Source organism: Parus major, chromosome 3 (assembly GCF_001522545.3).
Source record: "Parus major isolate Abel chromosome 3, Parus_major1.1, whole genome shotgun sequence".
Taxonomy (NCBI): Eukaryota; Metazoa; Chordata; class Aves; order Passeriformes; family Paridae; genus Parus; species Parus major.
In genome coordinates this window covers 34,907,731-34,932,697 of record NC_031770.1, presented here as the reverse complement: position 1 = coordinate 34,932,697, position 24,967 = coordinate 34,907,731, and the positions used below count along the sequence as shown (strand labels likewise).

Below are 24,967 nucleotides of genomic sequence, written 5' to 3'. Positions count from 1 at the left end.
CCCGCACTGCCGGCTCGCCATCCCCCGCACTGCCGGCTCGCCATCCCCCGCACTGCCGGCTCGCCATCCCCCGCACTGCCGCACACCGCCGCTCCTGCCCCGATCAGCTTCTCACAAGGGCAAAACAACCTCTACAACTACTAACACATTGCCCCAGAGGGGCGTTTTAGAATAGTAAAATATATTTACTATTTTTTAGCATAGTAAAGCGTTTTACAGTAGGTTTGACATCCCATCGATAAAGACCCAAACAGAAACTTCAAAATCTTTAATTATTTTACTCTGGAGCTAGAAGTTCATGACCAGCAGATGTGATAAAAGGAAGTTCAAAGACATGTATTTTAAACCTTGGATTCAGTTTTTATCCTCCATCTATCTCAGTTATGTCTCTTGAAGCTGTTCAGTTGTCCAGGAGTAGCACAGGCTTATGCACAGCAAAAAATAGAAATTAATTTTGTCCACAAATTGCTCCTGCAGTGGAGAGTTTGTGCACTCATCATCTCTTAAACTGCGACCTGAGTTCTACTTTACCTGTAGTAGACAAATCCTGAATAAAGAAGAAGAAATTCTCAGAGTACTTCACTACATTTACTGTTCTGTTTGTAAAGAAGTATTTATTATTTATATGAGGAACTTCAGCTTGTTTGTGCTATGAGGGAAACAATCCTGACTAGTATTTTGTCATCCACCCTTCACAGTTTTGGTATGCAATATAATCCCCATAGAGTCAGATCAGATACTCTTTTCTGCCCTTGATCTAAATATTAACTCTGAACTTAGCTTAATTCATTAGTTGAGAGAGCCATATAGACACTAATGCACCAATAAGCTTCCTCCTAGAGTTAACATATGTCCTTCAATAATTTACTGACTTGATTTGACGTAAGGGGATAGTGCCAGAAGCATTAGGGTGAGATATGACAACCTTCCCTCTCATCTCAGCATTGCTATTTCTAGTACTTGAGGATGGTGTGCAGGGTGCTGTACTGAATAACAGCTGAGGAGAAACAATAGTACTCTTCCCATCAACTCCAAGACAAATTTGTCCCTAAACATTTAATATAAACTTAGGTTATCCTGGAAGCTCACTTGTTTCCAAGTAAAATGTCTGCCACCCAAGGAAGTGGCACAGTCTAGGAGTTATCATGTCCTGCATCTCCACTCACTGCAGCCCCTCTTCAGATGCCCACTTTTGTCCAGACCAGTCTGAAAAGAGCACAGCCAGGTTTGTACAAGTCAAACAAGAGGCTGGTCCCAACATATCAAACTGATAGAACAGGCTGCGTTCTTCCGTCTTAACACACCCACCTTCACCAACAACCACAGTTCAGCCATCACAAACTTGATGGCATTGAGGTTCACCACGCCTGTTGCGGTAAATCAAAATGACCACACACGGTAACTAGACAGATACATATTACTTACACCTACACTGTGTTTAACTACATAAATGACTGGCCTGCAATAACATTTTCTCTTCTTCTAAGAACTCAACATTAAGAGTGCAAGATTTTCAATAAGAAATAGTTTTCATTTCCACTACAAAGCCTTTGCCTTCAAAAAAAGGCTTGGTTGTGACAAACACTGGAATAAAACAAATACACTTGCATTCGTGCCCATAGCCACAGCCCTGTGTTTGCCCTGTAATACCAATCACATAGATGCTCCAATTGTGGATGCAGTTATTATTACAAAACACAGCACTGTAGTAATCATCTGAAAATAAAGTTGTCCAGTGGCCAGCATTAAGTGGGTGACATTTGTTATGCTAACAAGGCTCAGATGCTATAGCTACATAACTTCTGTGCTTCAATAACACTATCATGTTGCAGTTAGGTAAAAATAATGATCTATTTTATAGTGGTGCAAAATGCAAATTATTTTGGTCAACTTTTAATACCTCTGTATCTTTCAGAGATTTCAAGTACTGTTTTTCTTTATATATAATATATTTACACCTTATTAGAATATTTAATACAACATAACTAGTGTATTAATATATTAATATTTTTATACATAGATTAAATTCAGATCTGTATACTAAACGAGACTAAAAGGCAAATGCACCACTGAGGAACAAGAATACAGGAACCTTTTTTCTCTCCTCCTAAAGTTAACATCTTTTTTTCTATTTTATTTTTAAACATAAAATAAATACTGCTTTGACTTTAAAAGAAAACATTCTGAGGACATAATGACAGGACACTAGAATCTTGTATATTAAAACCAACCAATATACATATTAAACAACACCCAAACATCATTTTGCAATGTGTATGTGCGGAGTAGAAAAATTTCAACTGTAGCAGGCTCACTGCAGTCTCAACTTCACTACAGTGATTCAACTTCATGAGCAGTAGCATCAAACAAATAGTTTCTGTAATACTTTAGATTCCAGAAGAAGAAGTCAAAGTGAAATAGAGAAGCAAAATGTCAAACCTAACATAAATATGGTGAAGTCTCCAAATAAGCAAGCAAACCCTTAAAGCACATATAGAGGAATCTATACAACATGCCACTGGCAGATCTTGAAAGCATGTGAGAGTCTGGATTACTCTTTCATATTAACTCAAAACACTCAGTAGACAATCAGAAAAACTTTTCAAGACTTAATTTTGATAACTTCAGTTAATTTGGGAAGGTTTATGTCATGGTTCAATCCCAGTAGGCAGTACAAGTACCACACAGCCACTGGCTCACTGCTCACCCACTACTGGGATGGGGAGAGAATCATAAGGACAAAAATGCAAAAACTCATGGGGTTGAGATAAATACAGCTTAATAAGGAAAAAGGAGTAGTATAAAAAGAAAAGCAAAACTGCTCAAAGAAAAATAAAACAAACAAAACCACCACAAATAATGCAAAAATCCCACAATTGTTCATCAACAGCCAACCTACTGAGCTCCAGCCAGTCCCAAGGAAGAGGCAGTGCTGGCAAACCTCTCTCCTTCTTCCCATGCTGGTGTATGATGAGCTATGGTGTGGACTATCTCTTTGGGCAGTTGGGCAGCTGTCCCAGCTGTGTCCCCCCTCCCATCTCCTTGTGCACCTGGGGCAGCATGAGAAGCAGAAAAGGCCCCAGCTCCATGCTAACACTGTTTAGCAATTCCTAAAACACCAGTATGTTATCAAAACTATTTCATCACAAATCCAAAACATAGTCCCATACAAACTCCTATTGTGAAAAGCAATTCCTTCCTATTCTGAACTAGCACAAGGCTACATCAGAAGTCAACTTGCAAGACAGTATCCTAGTGAAGGCACACAGCTTTACCCACCCTTAAGCACAGCTCTTTAAGAGATTAACCCTTTCTGATTATTCTGAGATATTAAAAGAGAATTGGAATTTAGTTAAATACCATATTTTCTTCCAGCAGAATGTTTTCCCTAACAACTCAGTTAATTTCCAGACCAACTCTATCCACATTAGTTTATGCATTTCCAAGCCCCACTACTGTTGCCTAGTAGATAATTAAATGCAGAAACATTTTACTCCATGACAGCAACTGGAAGACTATTAAAAACATAAAATACAAGATGCATTTACAGATCTTTTTGAATATAACTCCACATGTACCACATGAATTCAAGGATTTGTGAGACATTTCTTTTAGAAAGTTGCATTTATTTTTAGGATAGAATATGAATTTGCATCATTTGGAGTTGTATTTATTCACAAATAAGAAGGATATTTATTAGATTCACCATAGAGTTACAATGCTTGCAAATATTTTCTAATGATAATGCCTTGTAAGGCAGGGGAAGTAATGAATTTTGATCTGGACCAATACTACAGTGACTCAAGACCTAACTAACTTGGTAGGTAAATTCATGAAATCTGTCAATTATTCCAAGCTTTAACTGCAGAGTGAAAGTACAAAACCACAAACCTTTGCATATCTTTCTTCCCCACCTCCTCTTCTAACATCAGCCCTTATCACTCCCCCAGCTGTTCTAGTTCCTCCTTTCTAAATTCCTCCCTGTTTCCCTCATCATCCATTCAGCTCATGTTTAATTGCCTAGCCCTCTCCCTCTTCTATATTCTTCCCTCTCCTTTTGTAGAGCCCATCCCTATTCCATTTAATTCAAACAACCTCCTTCCAATGCACTGTCCAAGTTTGAGGGGAGATGACAGAGCCCAAAAGTCTGTCCGTGCTTTCAATCCTTACACCTGACAACACAGAGTTACAAGGCTGCAGGAAATCTTCCCTTTGCTTTCTCATGTCCAAAAGCCCACTGGCAGAAAAGTTTTTTCTTAAATCTCCACTGAACTTTTGCAAACATTTCTTGAATGGTTTATATCCTGGCCAACTACATGACAGATAATGTCATATCAAAAACTAAAGAGACAGATGGTAAAAGAAAGTGTATAATGAATATGGATTCCCTACTGGTTATCTCCAAGTACAAAAATCATCAATGTCAAAGTTAAATCTGAGGTACAGAGATCTTCAGAGTTTGGGTTTTTCTGTTTTTGTTTTTTAATCATGAATATTACAATGTACTTAATACAAAACCCTTAAAAAAAAAACAAAAACAAAACTAAATTGATTATTTGCTCTGGGATTGCACTTTGTTGTTTTTATTTTGGTTTTAAATCATTCAGAAGCAGATTTGGCAGAAATCACTTCAATTTACAAGTTTAAAGTTCAGCAACAAAAAAATTTGAATCGCAAAATTATCTCAACACTAGCTGTAATTTGCTCCCTCCCTACCTCTCTCACATAGGAAACGTCACCAAGACTGCAGGAGAGTACAGAAGCAACCAGGGCAGGTGTAATAGCTGTTTTGTCCTGCACCATATGCCACGCACACAAAGAAACAAAACAGTAGAAGGAAACAGGCCTCATCCACCCCCTTAAGACTTTTAAGTGGCACATCTACAAAAGTATGAATTGAACATGTTGAAGCACAAAAACTAAAACTCATCCTTAGCTTGAAAGATTTGATAAAGACCAGACAGACAGGACCAAATAATTGTTGAAATATCTTTTGGAGACAATAGTATAACTGAGAGACTAGTAACACTAAATTTGCAGCTGAAACATGATATCAAATAGGGTCCTGATCTAGTCACCAAAACGCAGAGAACTAAACCACAGTGTAATTGGTGTTTGTTACATGCAGCACAGCTGTACCAAAAAATAATCACAACAGTGCCCTAATGGCCTAACCCACCAAACTTCAGGCAACTTTAGTTGCTGCTGGCTCTGCTGACATCATTGGTATCATGCTAGCAAAGTTATCAATTGTGCTTACACATATGGACCATGCTTTCTGAGACAAGTGTGTTAAAATGTTACACTTTTAGTAAGTACTTTATTATAATTGCCATAGTGGTTCAGGAACAAACTTTAAGAGAAACCAGGCAAGCCCATAACTTACATTTAAGTACATTTACTTAAACTCCACAAAATGTCAGCAAATCATCAGCAATGTAACAGAGAAAGTCAACTTAGTTTTCATAAAAAAACATTTTCACAGACCAGCAAATGATGTGAAATTATACCCTGATGAACTTTTTACTGACAGGAAAAAAGCCATAACTATTACAAACAAAACTAGGTTGTTAAGATTACGTACTGCGCCTGAGGTATTCCGTCAGTGGTGGAATAAACACTGTGCTCTTAAAAAGTAAAAGTAAGTCAATTGTAAGGACTTTGCATCACAAGCTAGCCCTCAGAGATCATATGGCAGTGGAGTAAACACATGCAGTCACACCCTAACAAGTAAAACATTGTAAGTTTATACTCCTAACTGGCAATGAACACTAAGAACTGTGTCATTTGCTGTCTGCTGGGATTCCTTTTTACCTTTTTTTAAAAAAAAGTTGTTTCTTGTTGGTTCGAGTTCAAATCTGTCAAAGACTCATTATTGCTGACTGCAGAAAAAATGTAGTAAGAAGAGAATACATAGAGAAGCAGTGCTCATAAATGAGATCCTGAGAAGTATAAATTGGAAAGTAAGCATTTAACATAATTGCATCAGGTTTCAAGAAAACTAATTTGTAGCACTGAAAAGGAAAGAGACTACTTCAAGACTAAATGCACCCTCCCCATTACATTATGGGTTTAGTTACTGTACCAGGCATGATATAATGGAAGCAACTACACACATGTATGAATGCAGAAGCAAAATGCATAATCCAACTAAGTATAAAGTACAGCAAATTCTTTGGAAAAGCAAAAGTGCAATAGACAAGAATGATAACTAAGAAGGGCTGTTCCCTAGTATCAGATGGTAAAAACTAAATTTTTTTTAAAGAAAAAGGTATGGAAATACCTTCTAAATACCAACTAAACAAACAAACAGCAGAATGAGTACACAGACTTGAAATAATTGGCTGGATGTGACATCATGCATATTCGACTTCTTTGTTGCATCCAGTAACAGAGGCTATAAACACCCCATGGACACAGAGCTAGAGTTACTATGGATAAGGGAACAATCAAATCACCCTACTTGAACTAAGTTTCCAAGCTCATACCAGAAGTCACCACCTTAATATCAAATGAAACTGAAATTTTTGTAACAAAAGTTTCAAACAAGATAGTCCTTTTTTTTCCCCACTGTTTAGGAATAAGAAATCTAAACAGTACAAGAGGAAAAAAATGCTACATTTGAAGCTTATTCTGATTATTTTTTTTTTTTTTTTAATTTTACTTCCATCCTTCCTAACTTTTGTCCTAGAATTATTTTTCTTGTGTTGTAAAGTTATCTCACTCTTGAAACATTTTTGCCAATGATTTTCTGATTTATGATAAAAATCAAAGCTTCAAAATTATTTAATATTCATATGCATAAACAGCAATATGTAATTATTTAATATTATCTAATTATTTAATATTCATATGCATAGCTCCTCATACATAAACAGCAAAAAAAATACATATACGAATGTAAATGCAATATACAGTCACCTGGAAAAATTTTTTACTAAGTCAAACCACAAACGATTATATTACATGCAATGTTTAACATTCTACCCTATATTGCAAAGGTGGAAGAAAGCAAAGAAACTATTAAATCTTGTTGGGAGACAAATGTTATTAAAAAAATTGACTGTTTATACAAATATATAATCCGTTTATACAAACAGGTGTTCAGAGTACTAGAAATGCCCATGGCTTATAACATAAATTTATTTAATAATCCTGGATACATAATCCCTTCAGCATCACCGTATAGCAGCTTCATTACATATGAAGAAGACTGCCTTAATATTGCTCCACAATAAATGAAGCTAAATATCATTGATTACAGTAACAGCAGCAAAAAAGCAATTGCTATATTACTAATTAAAAACTGTTAGACTTTGTTAGAAAAAACAGACACCACCTCTATTCCATTACCAGTGTATTTTTCCCACCAGCAGACTGGTGCACTCCCAGACAACTCACAGACTGGTTTACCCCAGTTATTTCTGACCATGCTGAACTATGCATAACATTGGAAATACACACAGTTGTTCTTTGAAATGATACAGAAGCAATGGGTTACTTTAGATAAGTTATGAAACAGTGCTGCATCACATTATGAAATTTTAGTCAGATGAGTCCGTAGGTTTAGTTTACATTTATATATGTGTACACACACACACATACATGTGTATATGAACAGAATAACCCCCAGAATATTATGATATTATGGAAATCCCACTCATTAAAGCCATCATTGGATTTGCTACAATACTATTCATATATCTTCTGCTACTGATAACAGCTATGAAATGTATTAGTGGAATTTTGTCCTATTATTGTTAACAGTAAATCAGAAGCATAAAGACCACTGGGAAAAAGAAAGACAGACCAGACCTGTACCTCCAGAAAAAACATGCTACTGTCTCATTGAAAAATACATTTCTAGAGTATTCCAGTCTCTTCGGTCATATTCTAATTTCTCTGCATCACTACACAAAGGCGGACGAGAAAGAAAGGCATATCAAGATCAATCAAAAAACCCTACTGTATTCAAAAGACAAGGTGTTTGCTATTGCACTGGGCCTACACAGAACACCAAGAACGCCTCCTTCAGGCAGCAAAAATCAAGTGGCTAAAAATAAACGAACAAGAAACTTGCTTTGTCTGGAGACAGAGGAGTTAATCAGGGATACCACAAATTTGGGAAGAGTTAATTACATTTGATAGATCATGAGGAATGGCACAACTGCAGAACACAGCAAAGACTGAGAATAATCCCGTTCTTCAAACTGGCATAGCTGCATAGAGAGATTCATTGGCATTGACCGCAGGCATTCCTTGTGCAAACTTCCCTGGCTTGGCCTCCTGACGGGACCCCAACAGCACCACAGAAACCACAGGAAGCAAAGAAATAAAAGATGCAGCTAATGGAGAAAAAGTCAGTGTTTTGATCAGCCTGGCACAGAGTGTGGTGCTCAAAAACATGCTGGAAGCCGTGAATTGAGAACACATCAAAACAAACCTGCAAGCAGGTCAAAGCCTCCCTTCGCCCCACAAGCAACTCTCAGCTGCGTTTCACACGCCTGCTCCAAGAATATGCTTTCTGCATAAAATGTTACTGCCAGAACCAAACAAGCAATGAACTCATCCACTTTGTCCATAAAAGCACACGTAGGTGAAGAAATATTCAAATTAACTTCTACTGTGTTGTTTAGTGATGATAGTGATACAAAATACACAGAGCTGACTAGAATATCAGAGACTTCAGCTGGGCAGCTGAAGAGACTGGCACAATACTGCCTGAAGGTCAAATAAATAAAAAAATAAAAAGTCTTGTGCTACCAAGAACATTTGTCATCAGATGTGCAAAAACCTAGTTTGGGAGAAGTTTAAAGGAGTGGAAGAGGTGATGAAGTTGAGAAGGAGTATCATACTGTGTAAATGGCATTTATTCAGTGACACAGTAAACACGAAAATTCTCCCTTAGAGCGAGGCAGAGTAAACAGAAGAGGATTAACACCACGGTTCAGATCTCTACCTGAAGGCAGTGCCAGGGAAGGCGTCTGACCGCCCACACTGCTGCTGCAGGCAGCTGGCACCATGGCTTCGCACAGAGCAGAGGGAAAGCTGGAAGGGCTGCTCGCTCACTTACATCCCAAAACAATCCCGAGCTGGACTCGGTCAGCATCCTGCTCCTCAGCGCCATCTCAGCAAGCCAAAGCAGCTTTGGCCACCTGCCCACTATCAGTTTCTCTGCAACAGAAATCATTCCTGTTGCTCACTGAGTCAAACACGGCAGATAAACACAAGCACACACCTACCGTTTCTCCCTGATCACTCCCTGATCAGTTTTTTATGGTGGGGTTGAAAATATATACATCAAAGGCAATTTTCATACCACCGTCAGCCTTCATTCTACTAACAAAAAATGTTTAATGTTTTCAAGATACATTTCTGACAAACGTGCAGTATGCAGCTTCATAATGCAAAGATCTTTCCACACAGAGCAAAGGGACATAATTGTGCAATGGAATGCTAAAAATCTTTGCATCAGACACTTAACACAGAGACAATTCCTTTCACAGACACCAAATAGCTACATTCACTATGTGGATGTGGTATCTGTGCATTGACCATGTCAGTTTTAATAGATAAGAGTATCCCACCCTTCCCCAAGTCTTACATCTAGCTAAAACATAATTCAATTAGCCAGAATCAGTAACAGTATCAGTAACAACCTAAAAGACTAATAAAAAAGATGATCTAATAGTAATTCTAGTACAGATAATGCTTAGTCTCTACCTTGCATTAAGTGACTTTTTTGATCAAGACATGAAAAAAAAGCACAAAAATGTAAGTCACCACTTAGCCACTCTTATTATAACACCACCACCACTCATCATTTCACACATAGAACAGTGCTACAGTTGTCTGCATAACTCATTAAAAGAACAAGACACAAGCATCTCCAAATAGTATCTGTTATGATTTACCACGCCAGCTGACATCTGTAACTGATTTTTTTTTTTAACCTCCTGTATTTTTTAACATTAATACAACAGCAACAACGCATTATTTAACACTGGACTGGGCAACAGTTCAAACAGTACATGTTAGCTGATATTATTTTTCTGGGAGAATTTTTATTATCAAAATAAAGTACAGAGGAAAAACAAAGGATAACAAGAAGTAATGTACAATCAAGGTCAAGACAGCAGTAAAAATCCATCGGCCATAAAAAGTTTCAAGAAACTGAAGACAAAATTCCTTCAGTTTTCATTTCAACTACAACTTGAACTGAGCAACGATCCAAATTAACACCAGCAAAGTTAACCTCATTTTGTAAACAATACATTAGTTTTTAGTCTGAATTTAACATTTTTTTACACAGCCCTGAATTCACCAAGTCTACTTTAATTTAGCACAGCCTTGTATGCAATATGGAATTCTATAAAATAGTACTCAACTCTAATGTTGACTGCCTTAATTTGACTACTATTAAATGAATAAAGATTCTAATATATGATCATGTCTTAAAAAAGATGGAATAATCTCTGTATAAGGTAAAAAAATTCTTATGCAGGTACCAGGAAAGCCTTCTCCACCTCAAAGTACATTTATTCAGAAGTCTCCTCTTATTCTACTTTGCTTGCTTACAGATTTTTTGCAGATGTCAGGTGCTTACTTTAAGTAATGGAAGATACTAAGGAATGGCAATGGTCCTTTTACCACCACCTTCTTTAGACTCTCATTTAGGTAGCTTTGCAGTCACCACAAATCATTACCTAGTGCTGGTCCAGAAACTCAAGCACTCATTTACTAAATGCTTTAACAGATTATTGTCACTAAATCTTGAGTGTATTAACCTCTCAGATGCTCATTTAATACTAACAGCTACTATATAGCTTTTGAACTGCATTAGTTTGTTTTAAAGACAGCATTATGCAAATCCTAAATGGAGCTACTAGCTAACAAAGTAATGCTCAGCGTGAAGGTGACTTAATCCCACTACTTAAGGAAAGCAAAACCTTGATAGTTTGAAAAAGCTTGTCTAACTTGTTCAATCAAGCACCATTTCAAAGCACCACTACCAACCAACATGAAAAACTTCAGGATCAGTGATTAAGTATCTTGTTGAACTACTTCAGACAAAAGATAAGAAATTGGTCTTTGAAAAGAAGCAGGACTGAATTCATTGTTTTCAACCTATGATTTTCTTTAAGCTAGGCACCTCCAAAAACATACAGGTTACAGGAGCCCTACTGTAAAAAAAAAAAAAAAACAACAAACCAAGCTAAAAGAAATATAAAGTTTTGTTCATTCTTTCCACACCCACTGCTATGTAGCAGTCCTGCATGTCTCCACGAATTCCTACTAATAAAGCAGGACGCCAGATTTCATCAGTGACAGATTGATGAAGAAGAAACAGAGAAAGCACCAGAATATGTTGAAGCCATAACCTGTAACACTAGATGGTCTTCCAGCTTTGTGACCAAGATTTCTGATGGAAGGAATCACAGACACTGAGAGGCCCATGGGAATGGATGCTTCTTTCTCACTGCAATTAACTAACTAACCAGGAACTGCCACATGACTGGCAGGCTATTAAGAGTTTTTCTCCAGATAAAAACTTTTGTAAAAAGACCTCCTCCACCACGCCTGTAAACTGGAGGGAGGTGCAAATGCTGCGTGCCAAATAGGTAGAGTTTGAGAGGAATTCACAGGTTGCCTGGCAAGAAGAGAATAGGGGCAAGTAGGAGGAGAGGCACTACTGTCCAGGCCTCCATCCCAATGGCCTCTACTCACCCACAGAACGGCTGAGGCTGCTCCTCCCGCAAGGAGACCATCTGGGCATCAGCAGCAGTGGGAAAAGTCCCACTGTGCAACCAGGAAAGTGGGGAGAGCACCTACAAACAAAACGGAACAAAATGTAAAACTGAATTTCAGGAAGACGAGATAGGTAAAGCTCACTGGATTCTAAATTCTAAGGAAATATATTTGAAACTTGAAAGGAAATCAAATTGTATATCCCAAGCTTAGCAACTGTTGTCTAGTGTTGAATAAAATGGAAGGTTTTATGCCAAAGAAATTCCCGGAAACAATCTGACTATAAACAGCTATATGAGAAATTCAGTTTGCATACAAACTAACTTTATGAACAAGAAATACAAGCTAATTAGAAGAAACTATGAGAAACCTGTGTCCAGTAAATTAAATCAGCATTCCATGTACTAACAATTCCACACACATGTGAATCTACAGCAAAACAGTGATGTCTTCGTAATTACTTATTGTCATCTAGGGCAAAACCAAAATAAAAGTACACATGCTCTATCTGCAAAAAGCTAGGACTTGGGGGAAATGCAAATGGTATTTGTTTATATAAATATTTCCCCTCCCCAGTTTCCAAATTGTTATTACATCAGAAGAGAATTATAGAGGATTACACTGCACCACAAAGTGATACCCACTACAGCATAGTGGGTATCCCAGTGTGGGCCTTGAGATCTATCAATATTAATAAAAAAAGAGATGAAATTGTTCATATAAGCTAAATGATGAGGAATTTATGAGTTTGTTTATAACATTTGGTTTAAACACAAAAAATTATGAACTCAACTACTAATCTTTTTTTGTCTGGGCTATAATGTAAGCCTTCAATGGATCTATTACCTATTACTACTGTTAATTAAACAAGGATACAAAGAGAATATTTTCTTCCATGTAAAAGACAGCTGGCTAGCAACATCTTAATTGAATTGTAAATCCTGTATTGAAAAAATATCAGATAAAACATCTTAATCAACTTTGACAATCACTCTCACCCTAAATGTTTAAAATAATTAATCATGTTGAAGACAGATGAGTTATTTGTTTAAAGGCTACAGTCATAAAACCAATAAGGTCTCACATTTATAGAGCTATTTAGAACTAACACAAAGGCATTTTTTGCATGAATAGCTTCCTGCAATTCCAGAATCCCTGGAATGCAAATTCAGTTATGAAACCAATTAATCTTTTAAATTACTTATCTTTCATATCCAACAAACAGGCAATTGTTAAAAACGAGAGAAACAGGAGGCAGAATGAAGGCACTTGTAACTGTACAATGCCTAACCTATTCCAGAAAAACAATTGCCCTCTGGAAGTGGCAATTTCCTCTTCCAGGCAGGAGTCCTGGTACATCTGCAAGCAGCTGGGCTTGCAGCACTCTGGCTGGAGTGTTTCTCAAGTGCCTGGGAGTACTCCTTTTGAGATCTGCTCACACTATCACCAAAAAAGGTGAACGTGAAACAGACTGACAGGTGCAACAAGCACCTTGGATTCAGCCTTCACTTCAAAAGGCTCATTTCAACCTTTCTAGAGCAGAAGGTTCATCTGTCTTTCCTACCTTGAAGTAGTCTGAGCAATAGTCTGAGCAATTTTACTTCATATATCTAAAAAGAACTTCTGAGCAAAAGTCAGGTTTTCTTCGCTGCAATTTATCAGGTTTATTTTGGTTTAGTACTAATGCTTGTTAAATATTTTTTCTCCAATTTACTTGATTTTTGCTAATTTTCTCTTATTTTGTCTACTTGCTGCATTAATCCTGCACTTTCATCTGCAGAGGTTTGCCCCAATATAACCCTGGGAACAGGGGTAAATATGTGCTTCATGCTCTCCAGAGACCAATGCACTTACCTACTACAGACTCACAACCTTTTCTTCAGGTCTGGATAGTTCACAGCAGGTTACTTTCTTTTGCAAATGGAAACTGTTCACTTTTTGGAAATGTCAAGATAAAAGATTTTTAATATAACTTGTTTGGGTTTTTTTTAAGCAGCATTGGCCTATTCCATTCCAAAAAAAAAAAGTCTTAAAATGGCCTGTTTATATTGTTTGCCACCCAGTCATTAGATCTGCAAGCCCATTCAGCACACTGCCCTTGAGCTCTCGATTTCACACACATTTCAGATGCACATGCCTGGTTTTCCCTGAAACCAAACCACAAGTGCCATATTGTTTAAAGTTTTAAAATAAAAAGCACTTTATGTTGAAAGATTATATAGAGGTGAAAAAAAATCAAATCCCTCAGAAAACAACAAAATAAGGTAGCATTAAAAGCCTCTGGTTTAGATTACATTTCATCATTAGAAATTGCAACTAACGCTTTTTATCATTTCTCATTGAAATCATATTTTGGTTGCTTCTAACTGGCAAACTTAGCCCTTTAACCCAGAACTATTTGTATTTCAGCACTAGTATTTTCTATTAAGGAGAAAAAACATCACATTTCAGCAATGTCAACTTGGATTTCTTCAAGGAAAAAGAGATAAGAGAAGCAATACTGGCATATCTTGCCAGTGCTAAAAGCAAGTTCATACTTTTTTATTTGAATTTTTCAAGCTTATGCAACTGCTAGCACCTCTACCTGAGAGGTTTTAAACAGGTTGCCAATTCCAGTCAAATAAGGACAGAGTTTGAAATACAGGAAAATAAACTCTTAAAAGGTAAGGATAAGGAAGAATAAATTCAGTATCTGATTATTGTCATTACCTGAGAGACAGTAAAGTAGAAAAGGTGATTTCTTTGTTGTTGGGTTTGGGATGATTTTTTGGAGGGATGGGGTGGGTGAGGGGTTTGGAGGATTTTTTTGTTTGTTGTCAGTTTTGTTTTGGTTTTTTTTAATTCAATACTCTTTTGCCTTTTAGAATAGTTGGCAGTCACCATATGTTTAGCTGTTAATTACATACCATGCATCTTTCTTTGCCTAGTGCAGGTGTGGAAGATGCAAAAAGAGGCAGAAAAACATAAAACACAGCACAAGCTTTTCTAACGAAGACAAGGAGCTTTGTATCACCTAGACATGCTCAACTTGGGGCATCCAGCTGAAGTATCTGAACTAGCAACCCAATTTCCCCATCCTGACATAATGCTACGGACAAGTCTGGATATCTGCAAAGGCATTTCAGACCTTTGGTGACCTGGATCATTTTCCCCACCTTCCCTGTTAGCCACAATGCAACAAATCCATACTTTTGATAAAATAAAAAAGTGCAGAATATATCACAATTACACCTACCAGAAACTATCCTAATCAAAATAGCCCAGTAAAATCTTCAACTCTTTCGAAGAACAGATGTATCACTATATATGTATAGGTTTTCTGGGCTTTTCTTTGAATAGAGACACGGTAAAATATATTATGATGCAAGGACAAAGAACTCTAGAAAGGAACAGTTTAATCAGTTGCTCATGTTTTTAGTATTACGAGTAATTTTTACACCAAATTTATGTTTATATGCTAATAACCATACCAAGGCTAAAAGAAATGCTGCAGTGCTGCTAGGCACCGTAGTCTGCTATAAAAGAGACTGTTTTAATAAAACTACAAGTAGCAAGAGAAGATATATTTTTTTATTCATGAACTTTGATTGTGGCATGTACAGATGTGTATGGGAGAAGGAAAGAGCTGCAGTGTAGAGGGGACATTGCAGGAGGGGTCAGAAGAGGCTGATCTGGACAGACAACTGGAAGAGGGCTGAGAGGAGCTGTTCAGCCAGTGGAGGAGAGACTCTCCATGCTGGAAGTGCTCACCATTAGGTATCAGGTAGTTTAAACTGCTGCAATTGCTAGTTGAAGGGACAGCTTTAAACTCTTTATGGCTCTTCTATAGGGCAGCTTTTTGAAGGCCTTTTATTTCAGGCATAGAAGTAAGTTCAAGTGCCCTCACCAAGTGAAGAAGTTTTGTCAACCTCCAAATAGTGTAATACAGACTAGTGGCAGATGATCACTTCAGGACATCCTTTAAGGTTATAGTGCAAGCAGCAAACGAAAAAAAGTGAGCAAGCACAACTTGATTTTCACACCTTCCTCAAGGAGGCTTTAGAGATGCAAGTTCAGAAACAAGGTGTCTAAGGTACTTCTCACACAATGAAACATTCTTTTTGTCCTGCTGAAGTTCTCTTACTGCAAGAACTCAGCATGACATGAAAAGCATTTTGAAAAATAAGAATACTGTAGTTTTACAATACTTTCTTAGCTTTTAATTAGCTCCATGAATTAAATGATTAAGCACTTAATGGGGAAGTAGAGAACAGTCTAAAAAACTTGACAGTATCTTTCATGAACTTGAATTTAAAGCAGCTATCACTATAATAACAGAAAATTAAGATTTAGTCTACAGTGCAAGACAGGATTTTGACCCTGTTAAAATGCTAAAATCTGTGGCACTTTCGGTGAACCAGAAAAACACCAAAAGATTGCTGAGGCAAAGTAGGACACTCTTGAAAAGCAGCAGGGAGAGAGGTACAGAACCCCAAAAGCAGTACAACAAAAAAGCTCTTGCTGTTACTTCATATTTACTTGCAATAAACTTTCTTGGAAAAATTAATTTTGGATGTCAAGATTTGTTGGACTTCTTCCTCCCCCAAAAGATACAAGCAGAGAAAATACCCATCTGTATTTTCAAACATTTTGAGGACTGTATTTCTCATGACTTCATGGTTACTTCTACAGTTCCAAAACAAGAAAATAATGTCTCAATTGAACTATGAAATTCAAATCTGGATATTGTATACACGGAGACACACTACCAAGAGTCAATTTTCTTCCAAATCTGAATGGTAATAGTATGAAAATTTATTTTCATAGTCACATAAGTCACACTCTAAGGAATTATAATTGCATGTTTCTCATCCAAGGTTTTAGGGCAAGAGATTGCAATAACCTTTCAAAAAATACATTAAAGTTATTTGGAAAATGGTAATTTTCTTGCAATATTTTGGCATTGTAACACAACTATTAAAGCAATAATTTATTGTAGAATGCAGCTTTAATATTTTTACATAATACAACCCTTGAAGATACTAAGATGGAAGCATACTAAAATATTAAATTCAAATAGTCAAATATTTAGTTCACGATTACCAGAATTTCTGAATTGGATGTTACCTTCTACTGATCTACAATTCTTTCAAAGAAGCAAAACCCTTAAGGCTTTATTTTAAAAGCTGTACTGACAATCATGATTAGTTTCTCTCTTCAAAGGAAAGAACACTCTGATCCAGCCAGTGCCTTCCTGTCTTACATACCTACCCTAGAAAATTTTCCCTGCAGTAAACACTGCATTTTTTAAGCTAAGCAATAGATATATTACTCATCCTCTTCCTTGAAGACCTATGCTGAAGTTCACAGTTGTGTGGAAGAGAGCATAAAAGCCCTTGCAAGCAGCCTTTTTGGTTTTAATAATTTTTTCTTCCATAGGACAAAGTCAGTTGTATTATTTTATTTAAATCAGGAAGAAAGAAATATACAAGGTCCAAATCCACTCATGCAGGGCTAACCTGAGCAAGCTGCCCAGGATCACATCTAGATGGCTTCTGTGTATCTCCAAGGATAAAGACTTTGGTTTAACCTTTGCCAGCAGTTGGCCACTCTCACAATGAAAAACTGTTCCCTGATGTTCAGAGGGAACCTCCTGTGTTCAGTGTGTAACTATTGCCTCTGGCCACCACTAGAAAGAGCCTGGCTCTGTCTACTACACAGCACTCCTTCAGGTATTAATTGTAGAGACCTCTCCTGAGCCTCCTCTTCTACAAGCAGAGCAGTCCCAGCTTTCTCAAGCCTCTTATCATGGGAGTCATGCTCTAGTCACTAATCATCTTTGTTCTCTTGGATGGACACTCCCTGCTAGGCCACAGCGCTCTCGGGAAGCCCCGAGCTGGACACAGTACTCCGGGTACAGCTGCATGAGGCTTGAGTAATGGGGAAGGATCACCTCCCTTCACCTGGTGGCAACACTCTAATGCAGACCCAAGATACCATCAGCCTTCTTTGCTGCAAGGGCTCAGAGCTGGCCCCATGCTCACCCAGACAGCCAGAGTCTTTTCTGCCAAGCTGCTTTCCAGCTGGGCAGCCCCCAGCATACACTGATGCTGTCTGGGGTTTTTCCTCTTCAGGCACAGGACTTGGCACTCCTCACCTTGTTTATCTGCCAACCCATTTCTCCAGGCTGTTAGGGTCCTTATGGATGGCAGCATGACCCTCTGGTGTACCAGCCAGTCCACCCAGTTCTGTATCATCAACAGATTTTCCCCATCATCCAAATCATTGATGAAGATGTTCAGCAGAGCTGGTTCCAGTACTCCTGGGTACACCACTAGCTGCCTGACTCCATCTAGGTTTTGAACTACTGACCACCACTCTGTGGACCTGGTCACTCAGCCAGTTTTTACCTCACTGTCTGCTCATCAAGCCCATATTTCATCAGCTTCTCTATGAGATATTACTGTAAGCAGTGCCAAAAGCCTTATGAAGCCAAGGTAGGCAACTGTCTGCTATTCTCCTCTTGCCTACCAAGCCAGTCATATCATTATGGAAGGTTATTGAGCAGGTCAAGCATGACTTCACCCATGTGAATCCATGCTGACTAGAACAGATGACTTTGTCTTCACAAGAGTGGACCATTAATTACTCTCTTGCTTTACACTTCATTCAAATAAATTTTGTAGTCATTCATACACATGCATCCCCAAATTATTTCAATACCAAGTGGAAGAATCAGTATTATATAAGTTGACTTCTGTAATATTCACATACCACTCCACCAAAACAAACAAAAAAGCAGCTATTGTCTCCAATTAAGCCTATGAATCTTTTTAGAAAGATACCCAGAGCTTGACTTTAAAACTACAAGTGATAGGAAAAATACTTATTTAAAGCTTTACCAGCCTTAACATTAATGATTTTCCCACCTAAGTTTTAGCTTGCACGTTCTAGATCTTTTACTCCTTCATCTTTAAAATATACATATGTGCCCCATTCAATGGGATCTTTTCTACTGCTATAAAATTATAATAAAAATAACCATAACACTTCTCTTTATACACTAAACACACTGCAGAAGGTAGAATGAACTTTTCCAATTCTAGAAAAGTTACAAACAAATACAGGAATCTTTTCCTAAGAGCACAAGCTGGTTATCATTAGTAAGGTTCTTGAACTGATTAAAAAAAAAAAAAAAAGCTATGTGCTAAGAGCAAATCAAAACGAAAACAAGAAGAATGCACAATGCACATCTAACACCAATACCTAAGGCAAGGCTTGGCTCACTGCCATGCAAAAGCAATCTATATTTTAAAATTACCTGCTTAATAATCAAGTAATGAATATTCAAGTAGCATAATTATTCAAATATATTACTTCTGTCTCACTGTAACCATAAACTAAGAAAAAACAGAAAAGAAAGATAACAAATAGCAAGGCTGAAGGGCAAATGATTACTGTGACAAAAAGTGCATCTGCCACCTTCAGATTACTAAAAGGTCCCACATTCCCATTATCCCTAGATCCTTACTAAGCTCTTGCTAAGATACCAAATACAAATCTTGACACTGCTACACTTCCAATGACAGCCTTCATGCTGACCAGATTTCCACTGATTCTTTGCAGTTACACATTGGTTGGTATCCTGTGCTCACTTTCTATATAAGCTGAACAGAAAATCTGTTTGTTTTTAATCTATATAACCCTTAATGTAATTTGAGATGCTCATCCTGGCTTACATTATGTCAACGCCCTTTTAAAAATCAAAAAAACAACACCACCTCAAAACACACAATCAAATACAGCCTGACTTTATTGCTAGCTACATCTATCAAGCTAACTGCTATACTTGATTACAGCAACAAATAAATAGTGTTTTTTAACACATACTGTAGGTAAAAAAAGTGAAAGAACTATTCATGAGCATATGACTACAGCACAAGACTATGCTGATGATGTAATATTAAAATTGTTATCTTCTGTAAATCATGAATCCAGTCCAGTCACATCAGCTAAATTTCAATAAAATTAAGCTTTCAACACAAACCACCTGGTAAGTATGCACTCTTAAACAGTGTGATAGATGACAGGGCAGGAGACCAGAACAGTTGACTACGCCTCAAAAAAAGATCTGAAGTCCTCAGCATAGGAGAAAGTGGTAGGAACTCCATCTCATATTTAATAATCACAGAGAAAGTTCAAGCTTTGGCTGAACATGCTAATTCCTTGTGGCAGTAAAATGTCCTCCAGGAATACAACACTTGGGAATGGGTTATTATTACAAAGCCTTAGTGAAAAATCGCTATGGAAAAATATGTGGTTTATTTGAGATAACTGATTTTTAGATTCATGTCATTTCCTTGGCCTTACTATTTGTGGAACCTTGCCTTTCTCCTGCCTCTGGAGCTGTACCAGCATTGGAAACAGCAGCTGGCAATGGTCTCAAGCCAGACTTCCTATGGTTCACCACAAAGCAACTACCCTGTGGTGAACCATAAGCTGCAGCACTGTGGGGCCACTGCAGCAACCCAAGGCAGACTGTGGTTGCTGGGGAATTCTGCCAGGTTCCCATATAGACACATCAGAAAGGAGAGACAATGGATTAACCTGTCAAGTGCTCAGTAACACAGCCATGCTCCTTCTGTATTAAAGTCAGGTATCTCAGAATGTGCAGGGGTATTCCCAGGGCATTTCTCTGCTCACTCAGGGGAACACTTGCAGTACTCAGTGTGTTATTCTTCAATTAAACACTCAGTATTTGGTGAGGAACCATGAAGAAGATTGCCTGTTTGCTGTGTCCAGTGTGTTGAACTCTTTCAGGTGAGATCCTATGAAAGACAAAGCTTCCCTTTTGCTGAAGGCAGCTGACTATACCCAGCCTGGGGAAGCTGCCACAGTCTCAGGATGAGGCAGCAGACAGGCAGAAACACAGGAAGCTCAGGATCCCAGTGCACAGGAGATCCCCGAGAAGGCACGTAACAGGTGAACAAACCAGATGTGGAAAAGACAGTGGGATCTTCTCAAGGTCTAGGGGGGGATTTGGAAAGGCTTACCATGAATCAGAAAGCCTGTGAAAACTGCCTGGTTGGAAAGCAAAGCACTGCAAGACAGAAGAGATCTGATTCTAAACCGTTAATGTTAGCATTTCACCAAGCAGATGTGAGATCTTGTGGTGTGCAGTCTGACTTAATATTTTGTACTCTTACATAACCTGTTTTTAAACTGAAAACTTAGTATTTTGGAGACTTAATGTAAGCATGGTACAGGACAATTCTATCTCAAAGCATCCAAACCAGAAAATCCATTACAGCGAGTATAAAAAAGGATCTTTACTTCTCTTTCCAAAATGTTAAAATTATTAAGAGCTTAAGTTTTGATGTTACATACATGCAATTTTTTTTATCCAACACGCTTGCTTTTATTATAGAATCTGAAAACAATTAGCATGAATGCATGCCCATTTTTATCTTAGAGTAAGGAATGCCTGGATTTCAATATAAAAGCTTTTGGGGAAGAATCAGAAAGAGTTCTATGGTTTATGGTGTGTACTGCATCTGAGTATTTTCACTGGTTATTGCATATTAGTAATCTTGCTATTAATCTCTTCAATTAAGTTTCACTAGGTACAATTACAGTTGCCATTTTAAACTATAGGTCAGACTGGATGGTATCTTCTGGCTTAAGATACAAGAATCTCGTGTTGGAAAATGCCAAAATACCTGAGAGTATGCTGAATTCTACCAACTAAAATTATGTAGGAGATGAGGCATAATTAATAACCCCACTGGAACTACTACTCCAAATATAAGAACTCCCCTTCTTTTAGAGTAATATCCAAGAAGCAGGTGCCTGGGTTTCATTAATTTCTACTATTTCAGAGTTAAACCTGCTACAGGCAACACTATACTCTCCATATTTGCACTGCAGCACAAGGTTAAGCCTGACACAATTTGCAACTTAACAAAAGAATCCTTAAAATGAGTATTAAGCATTTTCTCCATTGTGTCTTGGCTTGTCCTCTCAAAAATGTTCCAACTTGGTGCTGAAAATATTTCTCCTTCCATTAATAAATATTCTTCCAAAAATTTAGAAACTAAGAATTGGAGTATGATTTTAAGATGATGAACTCTCAATTAAAATCTTAAGAGCTCTTCTTAAGAAATCAGAGAAGTAGGAATTTATAATTAATGAGCAATGCAATTGCATGAAAAACTAAATTTTAAGGATATAGTAAAAATAAAGTGCCAGATTTCCTTGAATGATGCAGTTTCCAGAATGTTATTTTCCTGTAAGCTACTGCTAGATCTGATTATGCTACAGGCCAAGCCAGAATGTTTTAAACGGCATAAACTGTTCTTTCACATCCTAAAAATATGACTGATAAACACATTGAAACATGCTTGCTTTAAAAACAGGGAGCTCTGAAACTGCAAAAACCTTCATTTACTTCTCTGTGCAGAGATTGCTACAAGAGACTGATTATAAAATGTAGAAGATATGTGAAGTAACAATTACAATTTACCAGACCTAAAATGCCTATTTATGAAATCTCAATATGAATAGATGCCATGTATATATATTGGGAAAGAGGAAAAACTAGTGAAGGAAGATGAAAACCTTGACTTAAAGCAGAGGTTCAGGGAAGATCTTTTATTCCAGGTCATCAGATGACCTAATTACAGTATGCCCTTCCAGCTGTATCCCAACAGAATTTCATCCATTACATTGTTCATTATATAATCAGTTTTTAGTCTCCCCTCCCCTCCATAATGGTTTCAAGTTTCTTTCTCTTTTGCCTCCCTCCAAAAATATAAGCAGCATGGTCAGTAACTCCTGGTTTCACTGGACACATATGATATGCTTTACTTCTTGCACAACTCAATCATGTGGAAGCATTAATACATCTCCTACCACTTCCAGAACTGATTGCAATACAAAAATCTACTCTTTTAACACGACACAGTATCCCAGTATGCTGGTACACCAGCATTCAACATTCCAGCATCTAGCATTTGCCCTTTATTATACTTATGCTGCTCTCCAATACCTCTATTTCAGCTTCTGGTGCAATTGAAGTCCTGCTTTATTATATTAATAAGTCTGTGTTAAGCAAGCGTTAATTACTCAGCATTCCTGAAGAGCAAAGTGAATAATCACCAACATTATAAAAACAAACTCACTGTTTTTGCCACCCTTCTTTCCTATCTTGCTTAACATTATATGACTCATGAACCACCTATACAGCTCCCATCATCTTCTTGAAGTATGAAGAATTGTTGCAGCAAATTATAGCCTATGAAAACAACGAGGAGACTACAGATCACCAAGTCAGTGCAAAAAATCAAAGGGAAGAAGAGCTAAAAAGCACAGAATTCTTCCCTCAAGTGGGCACACGAGGTGGTAAATCTCCACGGGAGAGGCCTCACAAAAATGCTTTAATCTGAACCTTTTGCTGAGCAACTGACTGTGGGAAGTGCTGCCCTGCCCTGTGGTGTTTATTAGTCACACATCCAGGCACAACATCACTATCTTGCTTGCCTTCATCATGTATAGCACATTTTCTGTTCAAAACAATTATTAGAACTTTCTGAATGCTTTAATTTACTAGAAAAGCATGAAAAGACACTTAAACTTATAGGCAACTATTGGCATTTTCTTTTACAGATTTTCACATATACTGGCATAGGACAAATTTCTTGTCAATGCCAAAAGCAATTAAATTAGGACTGGTACTAAGTAACTCCCAAATGCTCATCATCTGGCCTTTTGTTTGTTTTATTGATAAAATTTATCAAATGCTGCCATTCTAGAGCTCTTAAGCGTACTTCAAGCTTTAATATTTTTCTCTGTACAATGTCATCAAGGAAGACAATGTATCATAATATCTTGGGAGCCAAGACAGACTACAATAATGCTTTTCACTGAAATTTTAATCCTGAGTTTTAGAAAAAGCCTCTTTCCTTCTTGTTGTGTACCTGAAAGATAGCTAACCCCACTGCTGCAAATATTTATTAAAATTTGCTGTCCTTGTAGAAAAGGGTCAAGTTTTTCTCAGTCTACAGTGTAGACCAGCTCATATATTCAGTATGCAATAACTAAAGTCCATGAACAGTTTAAGTAAACCCAACCTTCCCCAAACACTTCCTGAGTAATTTATATAAACTGAAAATAAAGTGTATGTGGAGTTGAGCTACTCAGAGACAATTTCTCAGACACGCCAAGATGACGTTAAGAAAACCAAAGCTTTACTTGAAACTGGTAGTGGGGGTAAGAACCACAGGGATTTCTGAAGGCTACAATGACAGCAAAAAGAAGATTAAGGAAATCAAGAGCAGCTACCTAATGGAAGGAATATCTAGCAGTAAAAATATATGGGGAAGGCTGATTTACTCTATGCCTCCACTGCCTCAGCCTTTACTGATAAGGTCTATTTTCAGCCTTCCTGGCTCTCTGCCACTGCACTTTCATGAGGATTAAGGACTATATCAGGACTGAGAAAGTTAGAGACATCTAAGGGTAAAATGGACTTACAGAATTCTTGCATACAGAAGAATAATATGGAACTAGTCACTGTGGAAGCTACTTCTGGGTACATGAAATAAGTGATTCAGAATGGCCACCATTGTTGGAATTACACCTCATCACTGTCTACAACAAAAAGACTGGTTTGGTGGATGAGGGGAAAGCAGTGGATGTCATTTACCTTGACTTTAATGAAGCTTTGAACACGGGTCCCCTGTAATACCTCTGCAACCAAAGGGAGAAATTGACTGGACAGGTGGAATGCAAGGTGAGTGAATAACAGGGTAGACTGCCAGCCTCAAAGCACGGTGACTGCAGCCCTGATGACAGCAGGTGACCCCTTCCTGGCAGTGCTCTAACTGCTGGCTCAAAGTGCCTGACTGCAGCTACAAAGAAAGCAGCACACCACTCTTCAGCAGGATGCCCAGTAGGGAAGTACAACAGAGTCACAAATTGCAGCAAGCACCACTCCAGTTCAACACATGGAAAACGTGCTTCACGGAAGTGTGGTCAAACACCAAATCTGTCTGAGTGGAAAGCAGCCTGCAAACATCACACTTTCTAAATGTTACTTCAGTTACATTTACTTCTTGGCTCTAAACAATCTTCTGGGTTGTGTGTGAGATTTTTCTTGAACAAACACCATTTCAGCCCAATGTACTAGGTTACAGTGGGCATTTCCTCTTTCTAAGGAAGTTGGCTGCATGCTTCATCACTT

At 37.7% G+C, this 24,967-nt stretch overlaps 1 protein-coding gene across 5 annotated transcripts in view; it reads right to left on the bottom strand.

The window, feature by feature from the left end:
* CRIM1 (cysteine rich transmembrane BMP regulator 1) overlaps positions 1-24,967 on the bottom strand; it is a 174,767-nt gene that overhangs the window by 107,322 nt on the left and 42,478 nt on the right. For 3 of the 5 annotated variants that reach the window (XM_015621642.3, XM_015621640.3, XM_015621641.3), the window contains one exon: positions 11,728-11,828. The exons of the other annotated variants lie outside the window; for them this stretch is intronic. In XM_015621642.3, coding sequence (XP_015477128.1) covers positions 11,728-11,776 — 49 coding nt within the window. In that variant the 5' untranslated portion in view covers positions 11,777-11,828. The remainder of the gene's footprint in view (positions 1-11,727; positions 11,829-24,967) is intronic. 5 annotated transcript variants of the gene reach the window in all.